Raw genomic sequence first — 14543 nt, forward strand, 5'->3', positions numbered from 1 at the left:
CTAGCATACCAATCAACTTATAATTATGATGTTCATATATTAACTTTGCAATCCACCATCTATAATCATATATGCATTAGTCAACTAGATAGTTTAAACAAATAATTATATCAAGTTGTGAATTCTTTTTGCAACTCCTGTATTTTTTTTCTTTTTCATAACCTAATAACACATGTCCTTTTTTCTTACTGTTCATTTGTCGAATCAAATATCAACATGACAATGAAAAAATCAAGATTAAATGTTATCTCTCATCTTATTGAAGTAGGTCATTGGACGCATCAAACACTTAAAACAAATACATTACAATATCTCACTTACAACATTTCAACAACATGTTTTCCTTATATAACTTAAGTACAATTATCTTTAACTAATTCCTCTCTTGTTAAATCACATTTATTGATATCAAAATAATCAACATATACACTTTATTTGATATTTTATTTCAAAATTAATTATCCATTTATGTCCAACATAGTTACCATTACAACTTTTAAACACAAAACATAATTATTATGTAAACTGGTATTATTTTTATTATGCAATCCAAAATTTTAAAAAACATTTTTTATATCATTCAAAATATAAACTTTCACTCTTCTGTTGGATAAATACAGAAAAAATGTATAATTTACTTCATGCAACTACATATAATATGATAAAAGCAACTATTGACTTTTTCAAATTGTATAATTTATAACTATAATAACTATTTTTTTTTATTTTAAATTATTCAATGTTGTGTTATTGCTCAAAATCATCAAGAAAACAAAATGCTTAGTAAGGAAACTAACATATTTTAATCTGTACAAAACCTTCATTTTCAAAAATAATTTTTGTCACATGCAATAATTCATGAAGAAATTAAATTACTTCATTAAAGAAAAACACAAAAATAATTTTTTAAACATTAAAAAGAATATGAATTACAAAAAGTAGGATATAAATTCAAACAAATGAATAGAGTGGTAGCAGAAAAGTTAATTCTTTCAAATTGTTTTCTTATGCATGATTGGGACATATTCCAAACAAATTTTACAACATTTAATGCAAGTTCATGAATGTGTGCCTGAGTTATCTTGTGTTTTATTATTATTATTATTATTATTATTATTATTATTATTATTATTATATATTTAACTATATTTTAAATGAAAAAATATATTATAAATATAAATATAGTCGTACATAATGTACAACTTACCATATTTAACTAAAAATATATTCCCAACACTAAACTTTTCTTAAACAGTGTCTCAACACTTTTTTTTTTCAACAATAGATTAAAATAATAAATCGTATATTAATATCATAAATTTACATTTATATTGCTTGTAGTATTTATGTTATATTTTGAATAATTAAAATTTGTAACCTTAAATTTGGATGAAATTTATTTTGTCAATTTAAATTACAAGAGTAGTTATTCTTCTACTTTATTATTATTCAATCTTAAAGCAGAAAGTATAAATGAGAAGAAGAACTTATGTTTTTTTTTCTGCGGTCTTATGGAAAAACCAACATTTTCATACCTCCAAAATGGACGGTAGTTGAAAATCTCAATTTTTTAATGAAAAATAATGAGATTTGAAGCTTTCAACTTTTCTTTCTCCAACAATATTTGTAGAGGATAATTTTTTTAAATAAATTATAACTTAATAAAATTTATAAGAGTGGTTAAATTATTTAAAATTTAGATAGTTTTAAAATATATGTTTTTTTTTTAAATTGAATTTTGATATATTCTTAAGTTTATAAATCTTCTTCCTATATTTTTTTAATGATGTTTAAAACCGAACTAATAAAAAAATCAAAATAAAATAAAAACTTTTGTATTATTTTTAACTTTATCTTTCTAAGAATTGAGTGGTTATTTCAATATATTTATTATTATTATTATTATTATTATTATTATTACTTGTGGAAAAACAAACGCAATCGCGTATGTGTATCCATATTTTCTTCTTTTACTCAATTTTTACAATCATAAAAATGTAACATAGATACATAAATAATTTTGGAGGAGTCGAAATTGAAAAACAAAAAATGAAATGTAGATAGAGAGTAATTGAAAGTGGATGTTATTTTATTTTATATGTGTGATTTGGTGTGGAAATGTGTGATGTGAGAGTATGCTCTCTTTGTTGCCTTATAATAAGGAATTAAAGGAAGAAGGAATGAATCATATAAAAACTTTACATTAATATTAATTTAGAAAAATTATTTTTTTAAGTAATTCATATGAAATGACAAAATACTTTTTTGTATTATTAATAAAATGAGATATATTAAATAAGGGTAGAATTGGAAAAAAATTATATACACCAAAAAACGATTACAACGAGGAATCCTTTATATATAGATATAAATTATTATTATTATTATTATTATTAAGTTTTATCAATACTTTATTATAGTTATTTTTCTAATAAAATTTGAAAAAATTCAACCAATTAATCTTCTTTTATAAGTTCGGTTGGAGGAAATCTTTGGCAGATTGATTGATATAAATGCAAATAATTATGATCAAACATTAAAAAAAACAACCACATATATAGAAAAAAAATCACTTAAAAAAAGTACACACTTTTAAAAAAAAAAATCAGGTTTAAGAAAATGTAACAACAATATTAACAAGTCTTAATTACCATGTTATTTCATATAACTTACACTTAATCACACATACACATATATGAGTTATATGAAATATAATCTAAGTATGTGTTAGGTGAGTCAACGGTCAATGGTAAGAATGAGAGTACATAAATAATACATATTAAAAGTTAGTTTCTTTTAAAACTATTTTAAAAAAAAATTAAAAATAAACTTAAATTAGGCATAAAATATTAATTTTGAAAACAGCTTTAAATTTGGTTGGAAGAGAAAGATAATTGATGTGTTCACCTTACTCAACATTTATTATTATTATTATTGTTGGGATTATTATTATTTTTGATCTTAAGGTTGACATAGGCCTGGTGTGCACGTGAGCGCACCAAAACGAAACCCGGACGTGTTGCAGGGAAAACTGAATTGGATAATCGGCAATGGGTCCGAATTTTGTAAGTGGAGAGAGAGAAAGAGATTGGTTCTGGTTTTGTTTGGAGTCTCCTCGGTCAAAAGAACACGCAAAGCAAACCACCAACCCCAACACAACACAACGCCACACAACACATACCGTGTGCAACACAAAGTCGGTGTTACCCTCCCTCTCTCCCAAACCCTAATCGTCATCCCCAACCTTCCTTTCTATGGTCAGTTATCCCTTTCAATCTTCCTTTCGTTTCCCTAATTGCCTAATTCTTTTCTTAATTTCATTTCAACAGACCCTCTGCCATGTGTTAGCTTCCTCCTCGCCGATTCTCCGCTTCCCGATTCTCTTTATTCTCTCTCCACCTAATTATTCCGTTTCACGCCATGGATTTGGTTCCCAGCGTTAAGGTACACACATCTCTCTCACTTTATCCACTCTAACGTGCCTTCTCAATTCGTCACTTCCCTCTCACTGCTGTTCCTCTCCAACTACCTCATTCTGCATGTCATTGCAATTTCACTTCGCTCTCTGCTTTTCGGCAAATTCTTCACGCGCACAACCGTTGTCGATTTTTTTGCTGATCAGAACACTGCGCGAGGTTTAGAGATTACATATGTTAGCGAGGAGATTGTTTGTTCTCCAAACTGAATTTGCACTCTGTATAAAACTGTTATATCATGTGCCTTCTTCAATTGTTGGATTTGTATTTTTTTTTTGTTGTTTATAGGTTTGGTTATGTTATATTGACTTATTCGGTGAGTAGTACTGTTTTTTTCCTGTGATTTTAACTGTTCGCTATTCTGATTTGTCATTATTTATGTAGTGATTGATTGTTTTATTATTGAATAATTCCGGAGTTGGATAATAATCTTTAGTTCTTCAATTTGATCTTGCACTATGTATAGTTGGCATATAGCTACACTTAATTTCATTTGCATATAGTTTTATTTGAGTATTGGGTGTACTGTTGTGTTGGTGTTGGAGTTATGCAATTATACTTTTCTGATTAATTGAATCTATTTTAGGAAAAATTGAACTATTTTCGTATAAAAGAGCTCAAAGATGTGCTCACTCAGTTGCACCTTTCAAAGCAGGGGAAGAAGCAGGTGAGATAATATAATACCTTGTCTACCTTCTTTACTTGGAAGATTTTTGTGTGTGATGAATTCTTCAATGTTTTTACATTTTGTTGTTGTAGAATCCATGTCTTAATTCCTTTTAATTTCGGAATTTAGTATGCTAGCTTGGAGTTTGTGTATGATGTAATGATGCCAGTGTTTCTTTTGTAGGATCTTGTTGATCGAATATTATCTGTTCTCTCAGATGAACAAGGTAAAATTATATACATGCACAGACACAACTCGACCTTTGGGTCTAATTCTGTCTAATAGATTTAGTTTATCCCCACAATGTTTGCTTGGGTTGTGATTGTGCCTGTACATTGAAAACTTACACAATATATGCACTTAGAAATATGTATTGAATTTAGTCGTTAACCACACACAATAGTGCTGTGATCACGGGGTAGCGGATGTGGACCCTGACACTCCCAATGAGCTGTTTTGACGGTAGCCACATGTTTTGTGGTCATTTTTGCCACAGAAGTGGAGGCATCAATTTTGTTTTGTTTTGTGGTGGGCTGACAGCAACTTCCTGTGAGGCAGAGGTGATCTCAACTTCTGGTGTGACAACCTCTAACCAAAGACTGTTTTCTGCCTAAGTTTGCGGCTTTAGTAGGATGGGAGACGTTTTGTTTTTTCTGAAAGATAGTGGATTAGGATGTGGCAGCTGATGGTAGAGAAATGGGACCTGCAACCCATATTGGGTCACTCCCATCCTGAGCAGTCCTACAATTATGGAGGTTTTTTGTGCGAAAAATGACAATGTATACTTTTATGTAAATATATAGCATTCTACAATATTTAAGAATATTTTAAAATTTTAAGACTATTAATTCACAACAATTATATATTATGTAATATTATATGTTATTATATTATAGGGACAATTATATATGCTTAGAAGGGTGAGTTGGGGTCCATAGTAGAGGCCTATGCAATATTCAGAGTTATAGTAGCAGAGGGAAACTCCTGACTGAGCTTCTCAGATTGAGCTTCTCGCAGAAGCAAAAGAGACTCAACATTTCAATAGACAAAGGATGTATTCGCCTATGAAGGAATTATATTCTTGGGGAAGACCAACAAGGATTGTGCCAATGTGTTATTGATAAGAGACAAGATTGACAACAGCTAGAAGTATTCCACAACTGCTTTGATCTGAAGTAGGTATTCAGAGATAGATAGATCGATCTGATTTCTAGGTGGTACAGAGTTCGGATCATAGTTGCATGACTTTTGCTAGCAAATTTTTTGAAAGTAATTTTGAATGTTTACCACACGCCCCACAAGTGCTTGCAACCAATTATTTGAGTGATAATTTATTCAGAAAAAGAAGAAAGAAGCCAAGAAAAGAGCATTTGATCTTGAATCTCACTAATTGTTGGTAGTCTTCCAAGGCAATATCAAGCTCGCAATCAGTTTCTGATAAAAACTTAGTTGGAATCAGAGTGATAACTTCAAAGCTACGAAGATGATGCAATTTGGAACCGCTTTGACTTGCTGTTTCCATAGCAAGAAAATTTTATCATCAAGCTTAAAGGAGATTGATGCATAAAGTGGATAGTGCAGAAAAAGACAATGTGTGGATTCAGGTAGTGCTACCATCAAGGAAAGATCTCTGGCAGGAGGTTCTGGAACTAAAGGTGGAGTTTCCATTAGAGACTTCAGGCCCCTTGGAAAAAGGAGCTCTTGATACCATGTAAGAGCATAGAGAGGGGTCTCCGCAAAAGTTTTAAAGACTAATAAAGTATATTATTGTTTCAATTATATATATATTGAGAGAGAGAGAAAATTATAAAAATAATAAAATTACAAAACTGTATATGTTTAAATGTAATAAAAATGTGAATACTCGTGGGAATCACATGTGTTTTCACCAGCAATTGAATACAACAATTTAATAATAAAAATTTAAACATAATATTAAGTTGAAAGAATATAAAATGTTATTGAAGAAATACATTTTATGTTGTGTAGTAGGTTATAAACTGTTAAGAGTTTTTCAATTTGCTCCTATGTAAACTCTCCCTTTTTATAGATAAATTGGAGCTGCTTGTTATACCCTGGCCATGTATATGAACCCCAAATTTTATTTATTTCACTTCTACCATTTTATATTTAAAACTGGCATAATGCATTTGAGTTATTGTCATCTGATTTAATTTTGTGATTCGTATATGTAGAACAAATTTTCATGTGATCCTTTCTCTTTCCACAGTTAGTTAAGCAACTTGTTTTTCTTTTCCCAGTTTCAAAAATGTGGGCTAAGAAGAATGCTGGTGGAAAAGAACAGGTGGCAAAATTAGTTGATGATACATATAGGTCAGTGTTAGAAACAACACTCTTGATAATATTTTGTTTTAGCTTTAGTATGCTTCAGATGCATGCAGTGACACTTGGCTTAGTTCACATAAATGATCTGGTAACTTACTATTAGGTCTGGTTGAAGCTGGTTATAGTGCTCCATATTTGCTGTAATTTCTTGTTTTGTTAACTTCTATTAACATTCCTTTATTACCTTTTTGCAGGAAAATGAAGATATCTGGGGCCACTGATCTAGCATCTAAGGGTCAGGGAGCATCAGATAGCAGTAGTGTAAAGGTGAAAGGTGAAATTGATGATTCCTTCCAACCAGAAACAAAGATTCGCTGTTTATGTGGAAGTAGATTGGAAACAGGGGATTTGGTCAAGGTGTACCATTAAATATTTTTCTTCTTTCTTTATGATCTAAAAAAATTTATGCATCCACAGCAGATACGATTTATTTTAGCCAATTTGATGCACTTTCATTAGATATCCAATGTGTTCCTTACATATGATATGATTATTTTGGAATCTAATTTTGTTTGTCGTATTGCAGTGTGATGATCGAAGATGCCAGGTGTGGCAACACATCAGTTGCGTTATTATTCCAGAGAAACCTGCAGAAGGCATCCCACCAGTTCCTGATAAGTTTTATTGTGAACTATGTCGGCTAAATCGTGCTGACCCGTAAGTCAAATTCTCTTTTTATTTTATCTAACAGCTATATGTGAAGTGAGCCATAATGATTTCTTTGAAAGGTTTTCCTTGTCTTAACATTTTTATTTTTAATTTAATTTTAAAGATTTTGTGTGCTATTTTTGTGTGGTTAATATTATTTGCTTATGATTTATCAATTTATAGTTAGTTTATATTATTGAATTTTTTGAATATAAAATGGGAAAACAAAAGTTAGCTAGAAAATAATTTGATAACCTTTTACCATGAGCTCCTATATTTTGCTTTTCATTGAAAAGTTTCCCCCCATAGGAAAAGGTCTTTTTATTACTGATAATTTTTTTGATAATTCTAGCTCTTAGCTTTTTAAAAAGTCCTCCCCCCCAAACATTAGTCATGTTTTGATTGAAAAGTTTTCCCCCTTAGGAAAAGGACTTTTTATTACTGATAAATTTGTTGATCATTCTAGCTTTTATCTTTTTAAAAAGTCCTCCCCCCCCAAGCATTAGTCATACCCAAACATGTATCTTGTCTTTTAGTTATGTCTAGAGGTACTCTTTATAGTGAGTTTCTATCTCAAAGATTCTTGAGTTATATGCTTATTATCAGTTTGGCTATTTTTCTGTTCTGTTTATTGAATGTTTGTCCTTCATTTTATCTTGTTATATTCTGTCATTATTGGCAGGGATAGTCTATGCATTCTAGTATTTATTACTTTCTGTTTTTCTTGCCAGTTAACTTTGCACCTTCTGCTGTTTCTGTTGCAGATTTTGGGTTGCAGTGGCACACCCTTTGCTTCCCGTGAAGTTAACAACCACGAGCAATCCAACTGATGGGTGAGTACATTGTGTGGGTTTATTGCAATTAGACATGGTGTAATTGAGTTCTTTATGTTATAAACGGAATGTCTTGGAATTTAGATATACCTTTTGTTACTTGCATGTAAGAGAGTAAGATGCCCATCACTCAGGCTTGAATGCTTGCTTCTTTTGTTTGGAGTGGTGTGGCAATTGTCTAATTTTGTTAGCACAGTTCCTTGACTTGATGATAAGTTTTTTCTTTCTTTAGATGATATACAGAGTTACATTATGCTATTTGTATGGGTTAATATTGAGGCAGTGTACTATGTATGTTTTGTTAATTAAAATTCTTTGGCTGTTGAATTTTGTTTAAAGAGACACTGCTGTTATATGGCGGTTGCCATGGCAGATTTTTTTGCCTATCCCCATAGGCAACTTTGGAGGAAGGCTTGCTTTAGTGCCACCGTAGGTTGCAATGGTATGTTTATATTGTTGAATTTTGGCCTTTCACCATATTCCACAATTGATAATACTGTTCTGTGGTGGAATTTACTTAGGAAAGTAACCTATTATTATTTAAGTGCATGTTTGGACTAAAGTTTGCAATCTTAGGTTTGGTTAAAATTTAGTTTGCAAACTGATATTGAGAAGGCAACCAATGTCTCACTTCTCCAAAGCCAAGTTTTCAGGCAAAACTTCAAAGTGCAAATGCACTTTTGAGAGTAACCACACATGTCACATAATTCAGTTTCCTTTCCAAATCGAGTTTGGAGCACCTTAAACTGAAAACCAAACATAGCTTAGGAAGTGAAGATTTTCTCCTTTTCTCCCTAAGATTTTATTAAGTGGTGCTTGTCTAGTGAACTTCATTTTCCTTCCCGTACACAAACTAGTGACCCTGTGAAATGATTATCTAGTCTATGTTTAAAATCTAATTTTCATTGCGGCTTTCTGCTTGACTGACTTAACCATATTCCTGTTTAAATTGTTCAGAACCAACCCTGTGCAGAGTGTGGAAAGAACATTTCAACTTACTAGAGCAGACAAGGACTTGGTTTCCAAACCAGAAGTTGATGTTGAGGTTGGTTTGGATTTTCAGTTCATGGTTGGTTAATATATCCTTCTATGCAATGCTTTACTTATTTATTGAAAAAATGACAAGTAGGCTTGGTGTATGCTCCTAAACGACAAGGTCCCATTCAGGATGCAATGGCCACAATATACAGACCTGCAGGTCAATGGTATGTTTGAAGTCATGCCATCCTTACTATTATTGAATTTGATTTCATGTTGGCAGTCTTGTTTTAATTTTCATGGCATGTTTTGCAACTGGAAGCAGAGCGTTTTAAAGTAAGACACTTGTAGTGAAATCTATTTCCATTGGGATGACTTCTATTTGTACAGGTGTTCCTGTTCGAGCAACTAACAGACCTGGTTCCCAGTTGCTTGGAGCTAATGGGCGGGATGATGGTCCAATTGTATGTTTTTTGTTATTTATAGTTATGAATTGTATAACTATTTAAATTTCTGTTCACAAATTCATCTATTATTTGTGTTTGATTTATTTAATTTCTTATTGAATTTCTCCTTTGGCAGATCACGCCATACACAAAAGACGGAATTAATAAGATTTCCTTAACAGGATGTGATGCTCGCATTTTTTGTCTAGGGGTTCGTATTGTTAGAAGGCGTAACATGCAGCAGGTAGATTGCATTCCAAGCTTGATAAATATATAGGTTAAATATTTTGAATTACTTTTGGTTTCTTAATTGTGATATTGGAATAATAAAGATTGAAGTATCTCCCTGGGTGATGTTGGGCGAGAGTTCCAGATGCTGGTCCCTTTTAGTTGATTTCTTAAAATTTAAAACTTGACAAAACTAGGTATGAAGCTTTTTTTAATTAAAATAATTCTGAATTTTTGCATATTAATAAATATTACTAATAAATAGATCTGGTTTGTGTTTCGACCTAGTTTGCTGGTTTTATTTTTTTGACTTGTGTCTGGTTTAACTCTCAATTTGTCGGTTACTAACACAGACTGAAAGCCTGGCTGACAACTATTGAGACAACCACAAGTCTGTTTTTAGTTCCTATTTTATTGTGAATATGTTTTATGCAAAACTGCTTCCCTTTCCCTACCCTTACAAACTTGTTTAATAGTTGAGGCTTTGTTTTGTAGATCCTAAACTTAATTCCAAAGGAGTCTGATGGTGAGAGATTTGAAGACGCTCTTGCACGTGTGTGTCGTTGTGTTGGGGGTGGAAACACAGATGGTGATGCTGATAGTGACAGTGATTTGGAAGTCGTTTCAGATACTTTCAGTGTCAACCTTCGCTGTCCTGTATGGCTTTCATTAATAAATGGATTATTATGGCAATTCATAAAGTCCTACTAACAGTTTTTCTATATTTTGGTGAAATTTTAGATGAGTGGTTCAAGAATGAAGATTGCTGGAAGATTCAACCCTTGTATTCACATGGGTTGCTTTGACCTTGAGGTTTTTGTGGAAATGAATCAACGATCAAGGAAGGCAAGATTCCAAATGTTGCATGATTTGTCCACTCCCCTTTGTGTTTTTTTGTCTGCTGATGAATTGAATTGTTTCTACAGTGGCAATGTCCTATATGTCTCAAAAACTATGCTTTGGAGAATATTATCATTGATCCTTATTTCAATCGCATCACTTCTATGGTAGTTATTTAAAAAATTAATAATAGTTTCTAGTGTTCATAATTTTCTATTTGACAAAATCTGTAGCCATTATTTAAATTGATTTGGTGGCACAGATGTTAAATTGTGGTGAAGAAATTACAGAGGTTGAGGTGAAGCCTGATGGTTCTTGGCGTGTGAAGACAAAGAGTGAAAGTGAACGCCAGGAATTAGGGAGTCTAGCACAGTGGCATCTTCCTGATGGATCTCCATGCGTTTCAGCTGATGGAGATTTCAAGAGAGTGGATACATTGAAGCAGGTCAAACAGGAAGGTGTTTCTGACAGTCCAACTGGTTTAAAACTTGGCATCAGGAAGAATCGCAATGGAGTTTGGGAAGTCAGTAAACCTGAGGGCACAAACACCTCTTCTGGTAATAAATTGAAAGGGGTTTTTGGAAATCCCGAACAGGTTGTTATTCCAATGAGCAGCAGTGCTACTGGAAGTGGCCGAGATGGTGACGATCCTAGTGTAAATCAGGGTGGTGGTGGGAATATCGACTATTCTGCTGCAACTGGCATTGAAATAGATTCTCTGTGTCTCAATAATGTTGATTTAGCATATGAATATACTGCACATGACACTTCTGCTCAGGCGGGTGGTACAGAAGTTATTGTTCTTAGTGATTCTGAAGAAGACAACGATCTTTTGGTATCGCCTCCGATTGCGTATAGGAACAACCAAAATGATGCTACAGATGGTTATTCTGTACAACCACCTGTAATAGTTGATTCATACACTGAAGATCATAATCTTGTTGGTGGAAATTCTTGCTTAGGACTCTTTCCCAATGATGATGATTTTGGGATGTCTTCCCTGTGGTCTATGCCTTCTGGAAGTCAGGCTGGTCCTGGATTCCAACTATTTGGTTCCGATGCAGATGTGTCAGATGCATTGGTCCATCTGCAACATGGTCCTGTGAATTGCTCTTCATCACTAAATGGTTATGCACTAGCTCCTGATACTGCTTTGGGATCTGGTAGTATCTTGCATGATTCCTCTGCTGGTCGGTTGGATGCTGATTTGAATGGTGGTTTGGTGGACAATCCATTAGCATTTGGCGGTGATGATCCCTCACTTCAGATTTTTCTCCCCACTAGACCAGCGGACTCATCCATTCAGAATGAATTGAGAGATCAGGCAAATGTGGCTAATGGTGTCTGCACTGAGGAGGATTGGATATCCCTTAGTCTTGGAGGTGGTGCTGGTGGTAGCAATGGTGATGCTTCTACTCAAAATGGATTGAATTCTAGACATCAAATCCCAACCAGAGATGTTGGCACAAATACTTTGGATGATACTGGTTCGTTGCTCTGACCTTACTGAATCAGAATATTCCTTATTTTTTTTAGTGACTAGCTGGTAATTGGAGCATTATTTTTCAACGGAGGGAATAATAAAAAATCTTTAATGAAGCAAAATTGGCCATATTCTTTTTTGATGCGTAATTGACCATTTTTTAAAAATTAGTAAAAGAAATAAATAGTTTTTTTTTATAAAGTAAAGTGTTCTTGTTCCTTGTTATATATGTAACATACCATCAAAGATATACTGGAGTTTAAATTGATGTGACATTTTATGATAAAAAGATATCAAATATTTTGATAATATAATTTCCGTTACAAAAGGCAACATTTATCCTTAGGAAATTTGAGGTTTGGGACAGGAATATTTATTACACATCCTAATTATACTTAAAAGAACAAAATGTTTAGCGGTTTTTAAATTAACCAGATAGTAAGTGTATATATTTGAAATGTAATAGTTTCTACTATGATTGTTTAACTTAAGTCCAAAGGGCTTGTGTCAGCAAAACCTTGCCTACTGATATGGAAGTTTTTTAATTTTGTAAAGAAATATATTACTTGCATATCTTAATTCAAAGAGTTAGTTTAGCTGTCTTCATTAAATACATGTTATTACTCAGCCTTCATTAGAAAGTATTTTTACTATCTTTCTTTGTTAAATTATTTGTTCTTAAACCGCCACAAGTAAAAACAATAGTTTGAGAATGGTTCAAGAGTTTCTCTTGCGATTATCACTGTCAATTATTCTCAACCCATATTATGAAGGGTGTTTTTGGATTTTGAGCTGGATTAGACTGATTTTAAGGGATGACAATTGATCTAATATAATTTTTTTATTATATCATCGGATATGTTTTGGTTCAAAATCTATATCCAAATTTATTTGGATTGGATTTTTCTGTTTTCGAATTTCTAATTATACAAAACATAAAAAATGTAAAAGCCAAATTTTATCAGAATACATGAAATACACGTTTTCCCCTAATTCATCTAAATATTTTAGATTCTACATATAGAACCTAATAGATTGTCAACAATACAATACAAATTCAAATCTCCAAAGGAACATTAAGTTTGGTTCAGAGTAAGTTCATAAATATAGATTTTATACATACTTTTTTAGGTATAATATCATTTTGGAAGTACTATACATAAAATTCTAAAATCATCTAAAATAAGTGCATAATACCTTTTTTGCTCATTTTTTCAGTTTATAGTGGATGTTTAATACTCTCAAACATCATGAAGCAAACAAAATAAGCATTTACATCTTTCTACATATTGTGGAAATTTATGCATTTTTAAAATTTGTTGGTTTTCTTTTTTCTGGACACCTGTCTGCCTCTGCTATCTCTGTGTCTCTATCGTAGATGGAATATATTTAGTAAGCCTTTTGATATGGGTTTAATTCTTTCATGCGTGATCTTTAGTACATTCCTAAGCTTCTTATCAAGTTTATTTGAGGGGCTGTGAAGGAGGATCGAAAGCTGGGTATTCAGTTTCTTTGCATCGAGCACTGCTATACCTTCTGTTAAATGGTTAGAAACCTTCAAATGTTTAGTTGTGGATTTGTCGAGATACATTTTACGGCTGTGTTAATCTGCTGCTGCATCATATCCTTGTGACAGAAAAGTGATTTTTTAAAACTCTACTCCTAAAATCAGCCAAATGCTCATAATTTGCTTTCCCAGATAGAAACCATAAATGGTTCCTTTTATTACCAGACAGTTGAGGATGTTAACCTCTAAACAAAGTTGAGGAGGTTGGTGTGTACATGCATTTGCATCTTCCTCATTATGTTCGGTTCCCCTTTTCTGCTCCCTATAAGATAATTGCATTTTTACTTCTGAGATAGTGACCGTCAATGCAGTTTTGACATTTTTTATTTATTTTTCCATTATTTTTATTCCTGTGTATGCAGCTTCTTTACTCCTTGGGATGAATGATGTTAGAACTGACAGGCCAAGTAGGCAAAGGTCAGATAGTCCTTTCTCATTTCCTCGCCAAAGACGTTCTGTAAGACCCCGTTTGTACCTTTCTATTGATTCGGATTCAGAGTAAAGGTCAGACCTTGTGTCTCAAAAACTTTAGGTACTCTTCTTAACACCAGATTTCGTATTTATTAACTGAAGAAAGTTGAGAGGCATTTTTGGTCCTCATGAAATGGCAGTTAATACATATGTGGTCTAAGGCATCTCTGGTGGAACAGAGCTACACGTTACCCTCCCAAAATGCTTGCGCCCACCCCATCGACAAGGATTGTTGGTTGTAATGATCTTTGTTCTTGATATCTAAATTGTCCTTAGCACAGATGTTGGTAGGCCAAGCTGGAGCTATTATTCCCATCAATTTTCAATGAGGGTGTGCTGGGGTACACTGCTGGTTTTTATTGTATAGTTCCTCATTGGAATCTGGTAGTTTAAACTTTGAAATTTGGTGGGACATTATATCTGCATTTTTGTCTCTGCGGAGAGCAATAACCTGTAAATGATTTAGCCATATCAGATCCAACAGTTAAATCAAAGATATTGTTTCTCTTAAACTGATCATTTTTCTATAATGTTATGTTGTTCATGCCTCATGACATCTG

At 32.6% G+C, this 14543-nt stretch overlaps 1 protein-coding gene across 7 annotated transcripts; it reads left to right on the top strand.

Moving 5' to 3' along the window:
* The first annotated feature begins 3033 nt into the window (after positions 1-3033).
* Positions 3034-14495, top strand: SIZ1 (DNA-binding protein with MIZ/SP-RING zinc finger, PHD-finger and SAP domain-containing protein). Of its 7 annotated transcripts, XR_011080326.1 has the most exons (19): positions 3036-3257; positions 3330-3444; positions 4063-4143; positions 4327-4369; positions 6405-6477; positions 6684-6846; positions 7016-7146; positions 7902-7970; positions 8928-9015; positions 9100-9175; positions 9339-9412; positions 9531-9638; positions 10118-10279; positions 10364-10468; positions 10549-10629; positions 10725-11949; positions 13384-13491; positions 13875-14044; positions 14124-14495. XR_011080326.1 is itself a non-coding variant. In XM_068606314.1 (18 exons), exons 2-17 carry the CDS (start codon positions 3421-3423, stop codon positions 14012-14014), a joined length of 2643 nt encoding a protein of 880 aa, XP_068462415.1. In that variant the 5' UTR covers positions 3036-3257; positions 3330-3420; the 3' UTR covers positions 14015-14044; positions 14124-14495. The 7 variants fall into 7 exon arrangements, 5 of the variants coding, with proteins under 5 accessions (XP_068462407.1, XP_068462415.1, XP_068462438.1 ...); XR_011080325.1 differs by having other exon boundaries at positions 13875-14495; XM_068606314.1 differs by lacking the exon at positions 13384-13491.
* The last annotated feature ends 48 nt before the right edge of the window (positions 14496-14543 follow it).

This window comes from Phaseolus vulgaris, chromosome 11, assembly GCF_051622355.1.
Source record: "Phaseolus vulgaris cultivar YP4 chromosome 11, ASM5162235v1, whole genome shotgun sequence".
Lineage (NCBI taxonomy): Eukaryota > Viridiplantae > Streptophyta > Magnoliopsida > Fabales > Fabaceae > Phaseolus > Phaseolus vulgaris.